The sequence below is a fragment of the Triturus cristatus genome, chromosome 1_2 (assembly GCF_964204655.1).
Source record: "Triturus cristatus chromosome 1_2, aTriCri1.1, whole genome shotgun sequence".
In the NCBI taxonomy this organism is placed as follows: Eukaryota; Metazoa; Chordata; class Amphibia; order Caudata; family Salamandridae; genus Triturus; species Triturus cristatus.
Window position 1 is genome coordinate 664,893,712 of NC_140580.1, and position 21,211 is coordinate 664,914,922.

At 41.2% G+C, this 21,211-nt stretch overlaps 1 protein-coding gene across 1 annotated transcript in view; it reads right to left on the reverse strand.

Moving 5' to 3' along the window:
• The window catches only part of CHAT (choline O-acetyltransferase), a 314,503-nt gene that overhangs the window by 104,211 nt on the left and 189,081 nt on the right, over positions 1-21,211 (reverse strand). Inside the window, exons 8-11 of the mRNA XM_085615102.1 lie at positions 7,489-7,589; positions 5,325-5,453; positions 1,701-1,823; positions 1,349-1,490 (exon numbers count right to left, since the gene is read on the reverse strand). Of these exons, the coding sequence (XP_085471228.1) occupies positions 1,349-1,490; positions 1,701-1,823; positions 5,325-5,453; positions 7,489-7,589 (495 nt within the window). The remainder of the gene's footprint in view (positions 1-1,348; positions 1,491-1,700; positions 1,824-5,324; positions 5,454-7,488; positions 7,590-21,211) is intronic.

Sequence of the window (21,211 nt, forward strand, 5' to 3'; positions counted from 1 at the left end):
TTTGCAGTTTTTGCAGAACCCCCTGTAAGATATCTATCTCTGGAATATTACCCTAAAAGAGATGTAAGAATTGTTTGCTCTTTTGAGTACCCAACTGGCCCTCTTCTGTACAGCTTGCCTGTAGTGGCATGGGACAGGATGACTTTTTTTTTATTGAGGGCTGGGTTTCTGAATGTCAGAGGATTCTGTTTCGTTCTCTTGAGTGCGCAGTCTGTGCTCCCTTTGGATTTACTTCAGGGTTTAGTCCCCTCATTTTCTACCTTCTACCTCTGCACTCTGTCTACAAGCACCAGTGCCAGGTTTATATGTATGTGAGATAAATTTCCAAGATGTGCACCAGTACTTTAAAGCTGAAAGGCTGTAATTGAGATGGTATCTTGTTTGATATAGACTGCAAACAACTTGAATCAATCACGATCAATTGAAATTCTTCTGGGTAGCATTCCCTTAATCTTTTTTAACCTGTCTGTGCCAGTACAGAAGGAGATCCACAATATGTACCAATCAGTTTAGTCCCAACCCCAAAAGAAGCATAGAAAACTGCCAAACCATGCCCCCTTCGAAAAGGAGCATGAGCAACAAAGGCACATATCATATTGTTGGTCCTCATCAGTGAGATGTAGCTTAAACCCTAAGCCACAGGGTCCACATCTAGAAATATACATTTAACTTAGTGAGACTGTTAGATAGCAGAAATGCAATAGATGTGTTTGCTTAACTCCCGGCAAATTCTATCCATACTATGTCATCATTTTAGTTACCATTTCAGAAGAGAGCCGAGCACAAGCATATAGTTCTTGCACCAAACTCAAATGGAGCAGGTCACTGTGTAGTGTGAGTCATGGGATTCATTTTGGCTGATTAAGCTTCCAATAAAGATATAATACATCTGTCTATAGTTATAGACTCTTTCTCTCCAGACGCTGGCCTTCCTTCTTTGATCCTTTGATATAAGTCCTCCTGTTTTGCCTTGCATGTCTTCTTTACATGTTTATAATTCAAATATCATGGCACAGCTATACATTTGGCTCTTTTTCTTAATTCCACGTTTTGAGCACAGAAACGAGCAATGCAAATTAAAACATAGCAAATACTAGCACAATATGTGTGCATCTCCAGGACATATATTAAATGTATGCACTGCAGTAATGCATTTCGTTTTTTTGCACCATTTTGCAAACTAAACCCTAGAATCGAGCTTTTGTCTTACTTTCCAAGCAGTTCTGCCTCTTTTAGCGTAACAAAGAGTCACCAAAACTGATTCTTGGACTCTCTAAAAATGTTAATAGTTACTCATTGTACATCAGAAGTGAAATAATTAGATGGCTGATGGTTCTCATCTAGTTACCGTGACAGTCGATTTCCCATCAATCATTGCTTTTGCAAACGTTAGCGCTTCAAATGTGGCTGACCGAATATTGTCCACTCTGCCCTCCTGGAAACGACGGATAGAAGCACTTTCATATGTGGGGACCAGTTTTCTGTGGCATCTGCAAGAAATTATATATTTATTTCACAGTCTGTAGTTCTTTAGAGCTCAAGATCCAGAAACTGATTAAGTAAACCTAACAGTGTAACGATAGACAGAGAAAGAGGTACTCTAAATGGGCTTGACAGCTTTTTGCTGCTGTGAATATTAAGATATCTATACAAATGATGCTCTAAGCAATGCTCAGAGGCAACACTATGGGTTCTCTTACCTGTAAAAGGTTAGCTGGAGCGCCAATTGAATGTATGCATCTGGGCTCATTCTTTGCTTCTTGATAAATTCTTTTCCATAGTTTCTAAACGTATACACGGTGAAGTCGAGATGTTTCACTATCCTATAGAATAAATAACAGTGGATGGTAAAGCATGTACCCCAGCAAATAAAGTTTTCGTATGGAAAGGACAACATACCACACATTATTAATCTTTTTTTAGATATAAATAGCTATTTACACAATGTGCAATATTTGAATTTCATTAACACTCAATGTATTGTAGATTAATACAGAGCCATAGTTGTGTTCTTTGTGACACAATCCATTGTCGCAGTTTCAATCATTCCTCCACACCTGCACACATCGTCTCTTAAAATGTTTTGAAATAAAAAGCATCCCACTCCTTCTTTAGGAAAGGGGTGGCACTGACAAGGGACGTTAAGTGAATTTGGAAATGATGGTGCATTTATATCAAAGAGAATGCAAAGTCCATAATAGGTGTTTGATGCACAATGACGGTCCTTAGATGTATATCATGCAGACAACATGTGACAGAACACAACTGTAGATGAGGTAAGTAACTGGGTTGTTACACCTAGAACCAGGGTCTAAATGCCAGAAGTGGAAAGCATCCCACCCGTTGGATTTCAGACACTATGGGCACAGACGTTGATGCACCCAGCTAACTGTAGTACTTTCTCTCTGCTGGACTGGGAAGCATAAATAAACGGTAACATACTTCATCATGTTTCACCCATGCTTTAGACTGGATTAGGAGTCACAGGGATTATTCCCTGGGATCCATATTCTCAATAATGTGGCACACACACAAGATACCTGAATAGTCTACTGCTTGCTTTCCTAACCTAAGATTACATTTAAAAAACGTCTTTCAAAGCGCCGGGACGCCCCTTTGCTGGGGCAGCTGTGCGCTATACAAATCCGGCTAACATAACATAACATGAAGACCAATAATTCTGAGGCTTAGCCTGAAGCGAAAGGATATCATTCCGCTCAGTCTCCTTAAGACAGAACTCTGGAGCGAAGCATAAGCTTCTGTTTCACATCTATTTATAGCATAGAATATTTGTATTATTTATATTCGGACATACAATCATCCCTGTACCCATTGAGTCCAGCCCAGGGCTTAGCCTTCTGCCATTCCAGGCTCTCTGTTCCAGTGCCTGCTGCATTCATTACTGAGTATAGAGCATGTACTTGACTGGGTCATGCACCCAGTGAACCTCCCTCAGTACCCACTGGGCACGGATGTCTGTCTTCTTCATTGGATTCCTAGCTCCCTATCACACTACCCCCTGTACCTGCTGGCTACGATCTTAGGCTATGCTCAGTTAGGTGACAGGCTGCATAGAAATCCAAAATGTCATTGAAAAGTTCCTTGGCTCAATGTAACCGCCCCAACATGCACTAGTGTGGTGCCTGCCTAAGGCTGGTGGATAGTGCAGCCGTCAATCCTGCTACAACACAACACTGGTTAAGCAGAAAAGATAGTAGACAGCTGTCTGGGTTTCTGATGTCCTTAAAAGAACCCTGAGCACCTGATGTGAATCAAGCCCATCAGCCTTCTTTTTGCAACACATAAACTGCCCTGTCACATGACTAGGAAGATTAAACCTTAGCTTCCTCTCCTTAAGCAAGCCTGGGGAGAAGGCAAAGTGGGTGGGGGTTGAAAGTCTATTCGACTGGATCAACATTTCACACTACCATAGATCTTTCCTTTGTAAAGGAGTAAGGTTGCTCTGTGGGCCTTTTGAATCTCGACAGGGAGTGTTGTAATAGATTGACCTGCTCTTTGGTCCCCTCTCAAAGGATGTCAGAACCTGCTGATTGAGATACAACTGTTTGTGGGTGCTCCTGTCTCTTTAGGGTACAGGTCAATACCTCAGCAATGTATTCTTGTCCCATTATGCAGGAGTTTGAACTAAATGCCGGAATATTTCACCTGCACTATTCTTGTATGCAATGCAGCCCAATTAATCATAATAATAACAAAATAAAGATAAGTTCAAAAGGATTTATGAATGTATTATAGTTAATGATAATTTGAGGAAATTACAAATTCAAAGTTATTAATCATGTGTTGGTATTAGTGACATACTCAGAGGGTCATTTAGAACCTGATGGGCAGCCCACCTAACACCGTCCACCACCCAATGGACGACCAGTCACCAGATTTAGAAAGAAGTCCCCGCTTGCCTTCAGGGATCTCTGTGCCTTCACGGGACCAGCCACTGTGCCTGCCATGATGCACTCACCCCGCCATTGTTTTCAAATAACAAACTCCTAAAGTGGGAGTTTTTAATTGAAAATTAGAAATCAATGACCATGCAGTGCTGGGGGGAGGGGGGTGTTCTCTTAGCATTTGAGGGTCATTGGAGTTATTTCCTGTTTTGGACCCTCAGGACTTCCTCGTTATGGTTGTCAACTGGGAAACATTTGGTTGCCCTAAATAGAGTAGACCTTCTGGTGTACGTTAGAGGGTGGCAGTTGGGTTATTGCTAAACATTTTGTAGGGTAGAGCCAGCACAGGCTCTGCTGGTGGAAACCTAAAAGTATGGCAGATGGGGCATCCACCAATCTCTAAATGATCCCTTAAGCATTTTGGGAACCTTTTTGCCAGGTTTGTCTCCTTTAAAGAAAAAAGGAAAATAAACAACTATTTAATGTAGAAAACAAATGTTGCAATTAGAACATGTTAATTCCATCCTTTACCTGGGACAATTTGCTCAAAGATGAGTCATGAATTGGCAATTGAAACACAAATTTATTGCAGAGTTTCAATTTCTTCCACTTAAATACTTTGAATGTATATGGCTGATGCATGAAAAGATAGATCTACAGAGAGGGTGTTTTGGGAGCTTCCTCTAATAGTAGAACTTGCAGCAGCACATAAGGCAATATTATTCATTGGCATGATCAACCTGTTAATAATTTAATGCCCTCTGGATGAGGGACGGTCACTGATGGCTGTCCATATGCTTCACTAGCAAATCCCTTTCTCACCCCGTGCTCTTTTACAGCCACTGCGGCCACTACTTAATCACCTGCATCGCGACTGCAGAAGACAGCCATTTTGCAATGTGTACAGTGTTATAGACCTGTTTAGGAGGACTGTTGTTTCCTTATTATTCACTATGTATTGCTATAGACATGATAGAAGGACTAACTTTTTCAAACCAAATCAATAACACTATTGACATAAAACAAGAATTATCTTATGCTGACACAAAGACAGATGTTCTATCATGTGTAGCATGATGCCAGCAGACCTATGCTGCATGGTGAGAGCCCAGGCAATGCCTAAGCCTATGCAAGAGAAAACTGCCACCGTGTACACTTAGAGGGATTTGATGTTACAACTGTTCCTTTCTCACGTCTTCTAACTCTCCCTGTTTACAGATTAGAAAAATAATTTAGTACAGTAGCATTTCCCCTCGGCTTGCGTTTTAAATGATTAGACTCTGGCAAATACGACCTTATTTTAAAATATAAATCAGTGTCCTATGTATAGCCTAAATCCCCCATACACCTACAAATGCATCTAGGCAATGTGAGAGTTATAAAAGTGGCTTTGGTTCCTGGATTTTAGGGGCTACCCACCTCTGTAGCTTCTCTGCTGATGTGGCCAAGTGTCCTTGAATTTCTGGAGAGCATTTCCAACGCAGCCTCCTCGGAGCTGGCAGCTCACTCACCGAATCCGCTCTCACTAACTTCTTGGGGGTTTCCTTCCTTAAATCAATAAAGTAAAACGGGTTATGTGAGGCGGACAGTCATAGTTATCCTTACGTTTCGAGATTCTTGTTTTACAGCATGGCGGGATGCTTTCTGCTCACTGAATGTTGGCTACTTTTTTTATTTACTAAATAATGATAAAATGTAGTGTTTGTGTGCTGTTTGTCACATGAGTTTCTGTTTATTTGCTGTTAGGACTTGGCGAGGCCTAGATGAAAGCTAGGTATGCCTTTCTATTGAAAACAGTAGAATCCTAAGATGGTGCACTTTCTGTCACAACTCTATATGAAATGCATAGATTATTCAGAACCAAAGAAGTGAGAGAGGCATGGTAACTGACTCCTGGTTACTATCAGATATTTTAGATGGTTATATTGCATTTTTCAGGAGATAGATTATGACTCTCTTCATTAAAGTTGATACCTTTTACACCGACCTCCACTATAGTATCTCCGGGAGAATGTATCTTATGTCATATACACTGTGGTAATTTATTGCACCCCTTACATGCAGTCTGCTGAAATTGTATTTCAATTCTGGAGTCAATGTAACACCAGAAAGGACGCATCACCAAATACCTTGACAGTGGGCGTTTTGCTGATAACCGCATCAACTCTGCCCTTTCTTCATCAAACCTCTTCACCCCACAGGTACCTTCCTTAATCAGTTAAATACAGTGGTCAGCAAGCCCATGGTGGAACTAGCAACTAGAGGACTCACTTTGTATGTGGAACTCTTACCAATAGAGAAATGCCTGTAAGTCCATGGTGTTTCCTTGATTTATTACCATGTACACGCCCAGATCCCATGTTCGACTTGTGCTTACAACATGATCTTCTGGGGACCAGCAGTAAGTCTACACTGCTATTTTATAAAGAAGCAACGACAGAAGTGTCGATCATAAACTGGCATGGAAGAAGACTTCCCTATCTGTTATACTAATGTTGGTGGAAAGGCCTTGTGCTAAGTTAATTGGGATTCACTACAATCCGCTCTATTCAAATTCTCACAACTGCCCTCAAGGTCCTCCTATTTTAAGAGCTTCAATCAAGTAAATACAATGATTTACACACCATCTTTTTGGCTGGTGAATTCATGGCTGGTTTGTGGGAATGATGGAACCCTATATTTAGTTAGTGATCAAGAAAAATAAATCCCTTTTTAGGACCATTGGTTAGCCAAGTTAATCCCATTTTGCACTATGGACCAGATTTATGAAGCTGTGACACAGCACAATGCAGCAAGACGCTGCTGCGTGTCACAAGGGGAGTGTGCGGATTCGCCATATCCCCTAAGATATGGCATATTCCTGCTCTCTCTGTTCACCTGCCCACACAGTGCATCCAAGCACCAACTCAGGCACCCTTGCACCATGGTGCAAGAGTGCCTGCATTGGAGGCAGGATTGTTTTTGTGCAGAAAGGGACACCTACTTGCCCAAAAACAATCCTTAGAGGATTTTTCTTCTTTCTATGTGTGCTGAACAATGCAGCACACGTAGAAAAAAGAAAAAGAACGAGGAAAAAGTAAAGTGTTTTCTCCTTGTTGCACCTCCCCTACCTTTTTGTTGCTTCCCCAGGTTTACTACGGGTAGTAAATCAGGAAATGCGCCAAAATCCATGGCTGGGTGTGTAGGAACACCCTCGCTCTATCCATGGCATGACTTCCCGGGGCAGAGAGCTGAGTTACGTTACTCCAGAATTGCTTTGCCACGCAGAGCCACTCCAGAGGGCTCTATGTGTTATAGAAAATCTGACGTAAGTTTGTGTTACCCTTGCGTCACCTTGCAGACGCAAGATAACGCAATCCTTTTGGAAATCTGGGCCGAAATGAGGCCGGGATAGTGGCCAGAATTGGATAACAACCAGTTATTTTAGTGGGAGGCTGCAGCTTTTCACATCCAACAGAGAGTATTTCACTCCTGCCCTTACATCTGGTAAGGAATCAAATTGTGTCAAAGACATGACAAGATTATTTGCTAAGAAAGCAGAAAACATGGTGAATGTTTGCACTTTTGACTTTGAAACACTCACATGTACTTCAGCAGATGCTCGGTACACTGGACTAGGACAATCCCATCAAAAGGAGAGTGCTCGCACACCGTTCCGCAAACACCATCCCTCCCCACAACAAACTGAAAATAGAAATAGAAAAGACATTTGAAAATGATAACTACACACTCAGAAAGGCATTAGGAAACATACATAAATAAGGTTCAAACACGTTAAGCCATCATCATAATTCGTTTAATGGATTCAGAAATGACTCTTTTTTTGAATTTTAGGTGTCCTTATTTATTCAATGCTTTTTTTACTGAAGATTTTCAATTTCTTGTTTTTGGTGAAGCATAATGTATATATATTTATAGGTTTAAAGGATGATAACAACTATTTATGATGGATCTCAATTAGGCTTTTTAAATGGGTATTTATTCGTCTCCTATGGCCGGTTTTTTAGTCTGGTTTTATCTGGATTTTAACTGGTTATGGTGGAGGATATTGCCGATTTTTAGTTTTGAGATTTTATCCTTATCAAATATTTGTATTGGCACTTTAATAATTTTTTAAAAGATTAATAGCTGCTATATTTATGTTGTTTGTTTATATTTGTATTCCTTTTAAAAAAATGGATGATTTTTTTCGGTGATGTTCTCATTTTACTTAATTTTATCTGAATTTTAGATTTTATTGAGTTTTATGAGATTTTTGCCGGCTAATTTTATCTGTATACTAGGTTAACATCAGACAAAATTAGATGTGTAACTTAATTATTGTGCTGCTATAAGTATTAGATAAGGGTTACATTACCTTATTTTATAAGAAATGTATTATTTCTCTTTTTTTCATTAGATACATCCAATTACAAAGCCTTGAAAAAGGAACATGACGCTATGTGAATGCTAAATAGATTATGAGACTCAATACAAATAAAGAATTTGAGGGGCTTCTGTATATATGCTGCTATATGTAATTAATTTTGTTTTGTGTGAATATTTATTTTTGCACTTTCACAATTGCACTTTGCTTGCATTTTTTTGCACATAATGATGTATTGATTAATTGAGACGTAAAAAATATTTAGAGAGCCAGTGTTAAGATATCAGAGAGGCCAAACATCGATATTTGTAGTATCATTTTTACGAATGGGAGATTTAAGTCAATTGAAACTAAATTAGAACACTATGTTGCACATTTAGTAATTTCTCATTACAAGATAAATCAGAATTCATGAGCTGATTATTCTTTGAACATTGCATTGACAAGGAGCACTATGCTATCAGTTTCTTTTCTGCATATCAGATTGAGAAAAGCTTGTATTAAATTTCTGTGTCATTGGTTTTACTATTTTGTATTGGAGTTGGTGGCCCTTTAACTAGATTTGCACTTTGTCTTTAAAACCAATCGGATCAGAAGTATCATGTGATTATGTGCTATTTTTAGTTTCACTATATATTTGCACTGATAGGTCCAGCGCGTCTGTGGAAATATGGATTTTTCTGGTCAGTTATGTCCCCTATCTTGGACCCCAACGGTTCTATGTGCATGTTACAAGTACATGTATATCCCCTCCAGTTCCAGTCATGAAGACGCAAACACATGTGCGTCCACCGTCAACATGTCCTCTGTCAGATCCGCCATGAATAGGCCGGATATTCCATTCCTAAGTATGAAAAGCCACCGGCTTTATATGGTTCACCTATGCCATTTTACAGTCCAGGCAAGTAGGCCCTGATTCTGTCATCAAACTCTTCTTGCCTTCTGCCTCTGAAAACTCCAGTCTGAGCCTGCATCTGTGACCATGAACTTTGTCTCATTCTCTGCGCGGCTCACGAAGCCTGACATCAGCCTATTCTCTGCCAAGAACTGTATTTCACCTTCGAGTTATCTGCTCCCCCCTCAGCCGATGCATTCCTGTCTAGTAGTTTAAGTAAACATTCTTCCAGCTACCGAGCAAAAGGCCCGGCTTCTCTGTCTTTATACAAGTAATTCATAGCCCTGTTACTATGGAAGATTCCTGCCTTCGCATTTAGTGTAGACACTTAGACGCTTGTACACGCACGCACAGTCAGTATAGAATAGATTCTGTCCGAGAGTCCTTCTTTTGTGGATAACATAGTTCTTTAAACATAGGATGTTAGATATGATTTGGGATTAGGTTGACTTGACCCCCCAGACTTTCCGTCTCCACATGTAGAGCTAAATGTCAAGTCCCCTTCACCCCCTAGTTGCACGTCAATCACACGTCATGCTGCTGCGCGCGCATCTATGCCAAGTATTATCTTATAGATCCACCTATATGTGACATCATAACCAATTATGTTCCTTTTTACTCCTTATTACACCCATTTTCGGTTACGCATATAAATCGTCATTTTCCTTATCAATTGTTACGCCTACTGTATTCGCTTCATTGTAATGTATGTACTATAAAAGTCATTTCTTGTCAATAATGTATGTACTTCACTTCCTGAACCTCCGTGGTGATGGAACTTGGAGCAACCGATTATAATCGTTCATTGGAATAAAGCCCGTTCCGAACCTCTAATACCACGGATTCTGCCTCTCATTTTACTGAGCTGTTTTATTATGTTTCCGTATCAAATTAAGTCCCGGTAAAGGAAAATTATTTACCACACGTCATGTGATCAAGACTGCCGTCGGGCAGTCGAAACGCGTCAGGCTGGGCACTTGCTTTGTAAAGACTTTGCACAGGCACCTTTATAATCTGCGACAATAAAAAGAAAAACTTTTTTCCACATTGTGGTCTGTACCTGTTTTTGCGAACGTGACTGGGATTGTTTCAGGATTGTGGCTTTCATATATATATATATCTATATATATATATCGAAAGTTCCAACTCCTACTACTTCCACACAGCGGCGGCGAGGAAGGAGACTCAGACCCCGCTGAACTTCAGGTAATGTATTTATTTCGATTTACAACCCACGCACGACGCGTTTCGGGCTTCAGGAGCCCTTGATCACATGCGAATTCTAAATCGCCATTACAATTTTTATGTGTTTGCTTGGTGTCCGCCTACTTCCACCCTTCTGCGTCACATGGTAATAGACATAACAAAAAGACTTGCGATATGCAATGAATTATGCAGGGTCCATTGTAAGGATGTTTTGCTTATATGTGTCTGTACACATTGTTTTACATTTATCTTATACAATAAATATATTTTCAGGATAAATCCATCAGAACATAAAATTTAGCAGCAAGTCTTAATAAAAACGGGCTCATTTGCTGGATAAATACAGTACCACAGCAGAAAAAAGTGCATATGTGCAATAGCAGCAAGGAAAAATTTGATTAGTATTAATGTGCAAAATAGTGCAAAATGTGCAAAATATATCAATATACAGTGCAATAGACAATGTACCAAGGGAAACCAATTACAGTATAATAAATATGTAAACAATCATAAATATTGATAACAGTAAAATTCAGTTCTTAAAAGATACTGTTAAAAGACATATAATATAAGATTGCACATGAAAGAAAAAACATTTTTTCTTTTTATACTTGAAAAGGGTTTGAATTTAGGGAAAAGAAACCATTTTATCATAGTTTTTTTAGTTTTTTTATATGTATATGGCGACAGGTTTTTTCTTTCTTTGTCAAGCACACATTTTATATTTCATCTATGTAATCTACATTAATATTATTGATGATTATTGAGTTAAAACATGGATCATGACAAGATTGTGTTTTTATTCTCCCACTTTCTTTCTTGTCTTACGAGGGTGGCCCTATACTGCAAATACAAAATATCATCTTATCTTATTACTGATTTTATACATTTCTTCTTCTTCTCTTTCTCAATGTACCCATTCATAGGAAATTATGCATATCCTCTGTGTTATTCAACCCATTAGGCCACTTGCTGTCGAACTCCAGAATGATCCTAGTTTCCAACTGTCTTAGCTGGTGCTCCCTATTTCCACCCCTCCGTGGCTTCGGGACAGCGTTGATAACATAATATGTGAGACAGTTAATATCATTAGCATGGGTTCGCTTGAAATGCCGTGCCACTGGGTAAGCCGGATCGCTATGTAGAATGGCCCTAATATGCTGCAATATTCTGACGTGCACCTGCAGCTTCGTACTCCCAATGTAGTTAAGGCCACAGGTGCACGTCAGGACATATACAGCATACTCAGTTTTGCAGTTATAGTGGCCATGAATTGGAATTGGAGACTCACTGAATGGAGTTGAATAATGGGTCTTATTGCAGCCAAATTTGCAGGCTCTGCATGTTGCACATTTTCTAAAACCGTTACTAGGTTGTAACCAGCCAACAGTTTTTCTGGTCTCTGGGGAACTTTTGTCAAGAATAGATCCCATCGTTTTGCCTCTTCTAAATGTGATCATGGGAGTTTCTGTTAGCCTATTGCAGAGCACATTGTCTGTCATCACTATGGGCCAATGTTTTTTGACAAAGGCTCTAATTTTACATTCTTCATTGCAATAGGTCGTAATTAATCTTGGGGTGTCCACCTTGAATACTCTTGTATCTGATTCACATTGCATCTCAATGTTGGCATTTTTGAAAAGACTATGTCTAGGTCGTGTGCTGGCTTTACTGATAGCCTCGCCTATGATTTTGTCACTGTACCCTCTAGCTTTTAACCTTCCCACCATTTCGTTAGTGAATGCATTGAAATCTGACTCATTGTTGCAGATCCGTTTGAGTCTCAGGATTTCTCCATATGGGATACTTGCAATTAGATGCCTGGGATGCGAACTTTTTGCATGTAGCATAATGTTCCCTGATGTTGGTTTTCTGTATAATGTAGTAGCAAGTTTAGCTTCCTTAATATGCACTAACACATCCAAAAATTCAAGTTGTGTCTTATGGATGTGGGATGTAAAGACTAGGTTCATAGTGTTTTTATTGATGTCTTCAATAAATTGATGGGCTTCTGTCTCGTTCCCTTTCCACAATATAAAGACATCATCTATGTATCTCAAGTATGTAACTACGTGCGACTCAACTGCTGCCTGGTGTGCCTTGTTAAGGACCTGTTCCTCCCACCAGCCAACGTGCAAGCATGCGTAGCTGGGGGAGAAACAGGCCCCCATCGCTACGCCTCGTTGCTGTCTGAAAATATCTTTGTTGAAAAGAAAAAAATTATTGTTGAGGCACCATGAGATGAGCTCTAGAATAGCTTTGTTGTGTTCGTAAAATTCACTAGATCTTACATCTAAAAAGTGTTTTACCGCTCTTAGTCCCTGGTTGTGGTCTATACTGGTGTATATTGATTCTATATCCAGTGTAATTAGATATAAATCGTCAGTCCAGGTTAGATTTTCAATTTTTTCCAGGAAATCACCAGTATCTTTAACATAGCTAGGTAAGTCCTTAACCATGTTCTGTAGGAAGTGATCAATGTATTGGCCAACTTTCTCACTTACACTATTAATGGCCGATGTGATGGGCCTGCCGGGAACGGGCATAACATTTTTATGTATTTTGGGAATTAAATATAACACCGGTAATACCGGGAACTCATTATACATAAATTTGTACTCCTCAGTGGATATGAGACCTTCTCGTCTCCAATGTGCCAACCTTTTTTGCAGAACTGCCTTGGCTGTATTGTATTCTTTAATGCTAGATTTTATGTAGCAACTTTCATCGTTCAACTGTCTATGTGCTTCCAAAATATAATCATTTCTAGGCCACAGAACCAAATTGCCACCTTTATCGGATTTCTTTATGACCACATTACAATTTTCACTTAATTTTTTCATTAATTTCTCATATTCTCTTTTTTTGAAAAACATATTTCTTTGTTTTCTAGTTTTATTGATTTTATGATTCAACTTTTTTAGATCATTGCTGATCATATCATGATATGTGTCGATGGCATCTTTCGGCATTAGTGGTATAAAACATGATTTCGATTTAAAAGGACTGATCCCAGCCCCTTTCTGTATCTGGTTAATTTTTCTTAGCCTTTCTTGAGTATTTACATCTGTATCATCATTAAATATTTCAGAGTCTGATTGTACTTGTAGATTTTGTAATGTGAGCAAGGTAGGAATATCCGAAGCTGCCAACATAGGACCTTGAGTTGCATCCTGTTCTGAAGTTTTATCCACTTGTTGTTTGCCAGATTGTAACACAAAAAATTTCTTGAGTTTAAGCTTCCTGATGAAGCAGTAAACATCGATATATATATATATATCACACACAGAGGCTCCATTTTATCGGGGGCCCCCGGCCCTGCAGGGCGGGCTCTACGTGCAGGAATGGAGATCCTGTTACTTGGAATTTTGCCACAAAGGATTGCTGAACTCAGCGCTCTACTCAAGAAACCAACAGCGGACCCCACCGACCTCAAGAACTACCGCCCCATCTCGCTCCTCCCGTTTCCAGCCAAAGTCATCGAGAAGACCGTCAACAAGCAGATGGCCGCCTTCCTCGAGACGAACGGATCCCTCGACCCCTCACAGTCCGGCTTCCGAGCCAATCACAGCACCGAGACCGCCCTCATCGCCGCCACCGATGACATCCGAGCCCTGATGGACAATGGAGAAACAGCGGCCCTCATCCTCCTAGACCTCTCCGCGGCATTCGACACGGTCTGCCACCGCACCCTAGTACGGCGCCTCAGCAACATCGGAATCCAGGACAAGGCGCTGGAATGGATCATCTCCTTCCTCGACGGAAGAACACAGAGAGTCCGCCTACCACCGTACAAGTCAGAGGCCTCCGAAGTCATCTGCGGCGTCCCTCAAGGATCATCTCTGAGCCCCACCCTCTTCAACGTCTACATGAGCCCCCTCGCGGCCATCGTACGCAAACACAACCTCAGCATAATCTCCTACGCCGACGACACCCAGCTGATCCTCTCCCTGACCAACGACCCCACCGCCGCCAGAGCCAACCTGCACGAAGGGATGAAAGAGGTAGCCGAGTGGATGACGACCAGCCGTCTGAAACTGAACTCGGACAAGACGGAGGTCATCATCCTGGGCCCCTCACCCTCCGCCTGGGACGACTCCTGGTGGCCTCCCGCCCTGGGCACCGCACCCAAACCGACAGACCATGCACGCAACCTGGGCTTCATCCTGGACTCCTCCCTCTCCATGACCAGGCAAGTCAACAACGTCTCCTCGGCGTGCTTCAACATCCTACGCATGCTACGGAAGATCTTCTGGTGGATCCCCACCGAGACCAGGAAAACCGTCACCCAGGCCCTCGTCACCAGCCGACTGGACTACGGCAACGCCCTCTACGCCGGTACCACCGCCAAGCTCCAGAAGAGACTCCAGCGGATCCAGAACGCCTCAGCCAGACTCATCCTCGACATCCCACGAACCAGCCACATCTCCGGACATCTGAGAGACCTTCACTGGCTCCCCGTCAACAAAAGAATCACCTTCCGCCTCCTCACCCACGCACACAAAGCCCTACACGACCAAGGCCCGAGCTACCTCAACAGCCGAGTCAACTTCTACGCTCCCAAACGCCACCTCCGATCAGCCAACCACGCCCTCGCCGCCGTCCCCCGCATCCGAAGAGCGACTACAGGAGGAAGGTCCTTCTCCTACCTGGCCGCCAAGACCTGGAACTCCCTCCCGACCGACCTGCGCCTGACCCAAGACCACCTCTCCTTCAGGAAGAAGCTGAAGACCTGGCTGTTCAAGCAGTAGCGGCAACCCCCCCCCCCCCCAGCGCCTTGAGACCCTACGGGTATGTAGCGCGCTTTATAAGTGTCATTGATTGATTGATTGATTGATTGACTGAGCCACACCACCGACTTCTTTTCAAGCAGACTTTATTCGTCAAAGTGGCATCATTGGTTCCCACTCATTTATCTCCTTACGCGTTTCAGCGGATTTCCGCCTTGCTCACAGGTGAGTGAATTTAGTGTCCAACTGGTCACATGGCCTCTGAGGTAACTACTGGCCCCAGAATGCACCAACAATAGTTCATCCACATCGTGCATGGTGCAAAAAATGTAATTAATACAGCTCAAATAGCGTTGCTTTAGCCCAAATGTCACGAAAATCACGGGTGCATTTAAAATCAAAAGCAAAGTGCATATGATGCCAAAATCTTATTTGTGCTTGAAATGCGGTGATACCAGAGAGAGGAGAAACGCCTCCCTCATCTCCCTTTCTCATACCCATTGCCAAATATCCACGGAAGTCCACTGGCTGGTACTTGGGCTCGAGCAGGTCATGCCCCCTCAATCAAAATCACACACAGAGGCTCCATTTTACCGGGGGCCCCCGACCCTGCAGGGCGGGCTCTACGTGCAGGAATGGAGATCCTGTTACTTGGAATTTCGCCACAAAGTATTGCAGAGCCACACCACCGACTTCTTTTCAAGCAGACTTTATTCGTCAAAGTGGCATCATTGGTTCCCACTCATATATATATATATATATATGACTCACTTGAAGTTTTGTAAATACGCGCGCTCTCAGGGCAATCAAACTCCGTTCAAAAATCCTGTTCTGCAGTAGTGTTTATTAACACAACGCGTTTCGACTGTGTCCACAGTCTTGTTCACGTGTCGCAGTCGAAACGCGTTGTGTTAATAAACACTACTGCAGAACAGGATTTTTGAACGGAGTTTGATTGCCCTGAGAGCGCGCGTTTTTACAAAACTTCAAGTGAGTCATTTAAACAGCCGGTATGCTCTGCCGGCGTGCGCGCCACTTTCCGTGGGTCCCTGTCGATCCGGAGGAGCTTTTCTAAAATTGGAATATATATATATCTATAAATAAATATATACATATATATGAATAATCACCGTCCCATTCTCCGTAGTCAAAAAGGAGACACACAGGTACAGACCACAGCGTACTACCAGTGTCCAATTTTCAATGCAACTTTATTCCATGCAACCTGACATGACGCGTTTGTGTTGCGTTCCCATGACCTTGATCACATGACACGCTAAGATCAAGTATTCCTTTAAATTGTCTCACATAGTACCCTCCTCCCTAAACAGCCAATGACAATACACAATGAAGCTAAACAACATACTACCATGGTCAGGAACAAACAATATCATCACCAGGAAAAATAAATATTTAAACCTGGAAAACATTTGTAATATATATAGTGTACAGATATTCTCCATTTGTTCAAAACAATATAGAAAGTTCCTGACCATAAAATCATTGTGACGACCTATGACTGACTACGCGGGAGGCTAAATGTGATTAAAGCACAGCAAGTGCTTAAAATAAAAATAAAAAAGAATATATAATTCTGGGAGACGGGGAAGATCCCCTAATCTCACGGCCGTTATTCAGTTAGGCCTGTAGGTACAAACTTTAAATGTGCAGACATTTAGAAAGGGAGCTGTAGCAGATTCACAATAGGTGAGTATTGATATATGGTAATATACGTGGATGATGCCTAAAAATTTATTTTGAACAAAATGTGCTGCTGCTGAAGGAGGTCATGGTCAACAATGTTACCCCTTGTATATAATGATTAGGATATTGGACTAATGCAATATGGCTGATTAATCGGAAAATTCCGAAAGGGAGCTCTGCTATAACTATTTCATTCGAAACACACTCTATATAGTATCTGTTACCTAAGCACTGATAGTGCGACTTTCGGTAATTGATATTAAAGTGCAAGTGCAATTAAATATCATAACATACAAAGTATAAATAGATACAGATTAATAAGAACAATGCATAAAACAAATAGCATGTGCAAAACAGAGTCACTCCGTCCCATTAAAACCCCCCTATGGGGCAGAGATATATGAAAGTGCAAGTGCTTAGGCCATTATCATTATTAGCAGCAGATGGATTCCTAGTGTATCTAGATCTATAACACATGTGCAAAATAAGCATCAGAACCACAAACCAATAAATAAACTCCATCAAGGGCAGAAAACGCAAAATTATCCTAAAATTCTTAGTAACGTGTCAGAAATCAGAAAAAAACACACACGGAGTTAGCAGCATAGAGAAGGACAAGCGTGTGTATTAATGCAACGGCCCAATACTCGAATGGCAATGAGATGTAAGATATTATTCATTCAGATATAAATCATAATATGATGAGATCACAATGTTGCATCATAAAAACCGTCTAAAAATCCAAAAACAAACTCCAGTTAAAAACCTAAAAGAAACCCCAAAAGGTTAAAATCAGGTTAAAAAACAGAGCATGAAATTGGTTAAAAAGACAGCAAAAATGATATTCACAAAAGAAATCCCCTTAGTCTCAGAACAAAAAGGTGGAATATAGCTTGTGTTTATACAAAATTGTGCAAATCCTCTCCCGTGTTGAGCCCGTTGGGCATCTTGGTGTCAAGTAATAATATATAGTGGGATTCTAGTTGCCTCAATCTTTTCTCCCTATTGCCGCCTCTTGATAATTTAGGTACCGCATCAATAACAAAGTATCTCAAATCATTCAGGTTATTCTGGTGAACTAGTTTGAAATGGCGTGCCATCGGGTAGCTAGCGTCTGAGTTTACAATAGCACGAAGATGTTGTAAAATGCGGGTGAATACCTGTAATTTTGTGCTACCAACATATTTTAGCTTGCACGAACACTCAAGTATGTATACTGCATGATCCGTTTTGCAAGTAAAAAACTAGATATTTTGGTAGAGTTAGATTCAAAAGCATTAGTAAACTCAAACGTGGTGGTTCCAAACTTGCAGGCCCTACATGTGAAGCACTTGAAGAACCCTGTGCGTTTGGACAGCCATGTACCTGTCTTAGTTATCTCTGGGCTCGTTCTTACCAGGGCATCCCTCATAGAGGGTGCTCTCCTAAAAGTAATCTGAGGCAGACTAGGGACCAATTGTGACATGGTAAGATCAGTTTGGATAATAGGCCAGTTCTTATAAATGACCTTTCTTATCTCTTTGTCCTGACTGCAAAAGGTGGTGATTAGCCGAACAGAAGCTGGTTCAGAGGAAGTAATGGTATTTTTGCACATGGTCTTTTTGGACACTGTTCCCAGATAATCGATACGATCCATGCTGTTCGCTTTGGATAAAGCAAGCTTCAAATCCTTGCCCCTATATCCACGAGCTAGGAATCTGTCAAAGGATTTATTCTGACAGCTTCAGCAATTTGGAAAAATGACTCCGGCACTCCTGTGATTGTATCACTGCTGTTTATTTCTCCAATACAGAGCAATAAAACATATATAAATGTTTATTTTAATAATAACACATTTCTTTTCTTTGAAGATATAGATTGAAAGATTATGTTTTGTCAAGGAACTGACATCAATATAAGATGACCTAATAAATCCTATACTGTGATCTCCGACCTCCTCTTGGAACCTCACGTGTGTTAATTTTAAAACCCAACCTTTATTTTACAGATAATATTATTTATTTTGCATAACACGAAAACAATAAAGAAAATGAATAAATACCAAGCCACTTTTCAAATAGGAAGGTGGTGTTGACTGATTGCCTGATCTAATATCACCCACGCATGTCGCTTTGTAAGTCAAATTTTGTTTAGTCAGGTGTGAATTTTTAAATATTTATCAACTTTTTCCAGTCGAAATGGCTCATGTTGGCCAGCGACTATACTATGAAATTTCAACACACATAATTATTACAATTCAGTACCATAAACCTTCGCAATGCCACCAATTGGCAGCTTACAACAGGGTCACAGCTTGCTCAATTTTTCGACCACCTGGGAAAAAGAGAAGAGTGCTGGAAATGGGAGAATTGGGGTAGAGAGGGACTGGACCAAGAAACTTTGACCTAGACAACAAAACATTATTTGACAAGTGTTATTTTAACTTTTTGGTAGAAAGCTAAGGCATTGCTTAGTATAAGAACCTTTTATCACTAAGCCAGGTTTGTGGAAGTGGTAGTATTGACATTATTTTTACACATCAGAAAACAAATGCCAAATAAATGCCCCCCTCCTCATAAAAATATATCATTTCTAGCAGCTGGCAATTCCATTTATTTGATTTCAGGCACAATTTATACCATTCCTTGGAATATATGCATCCTCTTTGTTGGAAAATGACCCTCTCTGAAGGGTCACCCCAAACGTTTTGCTTTCCTTCCATTTTTCTGACCTTCTTTTTGTTGGCCTTAGGACTCTGAGTACTTTACCACTGCTGACCAGTGCTATTTAGTTTACTTATAAGTCCCTTATGAAGTGGTATACCATATACCAAGTGCTTATAATCTAAATGCAACTAGAGTGCCAGAAGAACTGGTTGTGCCACCCACACTAGTGGCCTTTCCAGTCTCAGCCTTGAAGAGAATCCCTTGTAATAAAATGGGATTTGAAACGCGTTGGCACAAACTACCATAAGGGAACAAATTTCTATAGAAACATGTACAGCGACATGTGAAAATAATGTACTAAAAATGTATATCCTCTGATGCTTGAAATGTCTATCCCCGTTGGTCTGTAACCCGTGGTTGTTCCTATGAAATTGTTGTCGGGGGTTACTCTTTGCACTGTTTGCTGTTTGTTTTTGACTGGAACATTTTCACTACTGGTTGCAAACTGTTATTTATTGTCCTAATTTCGATTTGAAGTGTATTGATTTCTGTCTTTTTGATGTTATGTAATTTGTGAAGTGTATTGATTTCTGTGTTTTTGAATATAAAAAACGAAGAAAAATGAACAAATATGAATTAATAAATGATGTTGACCATCTTATTAGGTAGTTTGGTCTTAGTCTGCTTAAACTAGTGGCAGCCTATCAAATAGCCAGCTAGATGTGTTTGATTGTTTAGTATTTATCGGCCCATTCTAGCTGTGTTAAGGGCCCGACCCTAATATATTTAACTATTAGAATGTGGACATTTATCTGCTCTTACTGCTCTGTGTACCTTGCAGCATGTTTCCAATTAAAGTCTGGGATGGGTGACACCTACACTTTGTGCATTCCCCCTAGACAGCCACAAACACAGGAAGAGTAAGTGTGACAGAGAAATTATCTGTTTCCCTGCATTCTGATAGCTCTTCCTGGGCAGGAAGGGAGGGTGGCAGTTAATACGCCTGAATAGGCTGTGTCCTGTGTCCCACACAAAGGGCTGATTGCCACCTACTGTTTGTCTGGAGTCAGGGCTGGGAAGAAAGGGGGACCTGTGCACTTCAAGGGCCAGCTTTGAAGTCACCCCTACTTCAAAGTTACAACTGGGTATAAGTACTGGGGCTCTGACCCTACCAAGACAGGACACTACTGGACCTGTGAGGAACTGTGCCAAGAGTAAAGACTGATGTGCTAGAAGGATTGCCAGTCTGCTTGACCGCTGCTCTGGAAGAACTGCTTTTCTGCTTTGCTGTGCTTCCCTGCTGCCTGCTGATCTTTCCCTTGCTGAAGACAAGGGCTGGACCCTGTTCACATGAACCCACAGTGACTCCAATTGCTTGCCCCCTGCTTTGAAGTCTCATGGACATCAAAGACTTCCTCCAACCCTGCAACAGCACCTGGACTCTGCCATCTGTGAATCCTGTTCTGCCAAATGGTGCCAATCCAGTCCTGGGCACCTTGAAAGGTGACTTCTGCTGTACAGAACCATCAAGATCGACTCAGTGACAACTTTGTGCCAATCAGCATTGACTTGTTGCCCTTCGACGCCGACGCAGAAGCTAATCTACAACATTGCTTTGATGGACTGTGCGTCTCTACGATGATGGACAGCTTGGTTCGACAACGACGCAGTGCCTCGTAAAGGGGTTCGTCGACATAGCCTTCATCGCTTGCGCGTACCGGAACTGACACAGCAGGTGTTCGACGTCGGTGCTTGCTCCA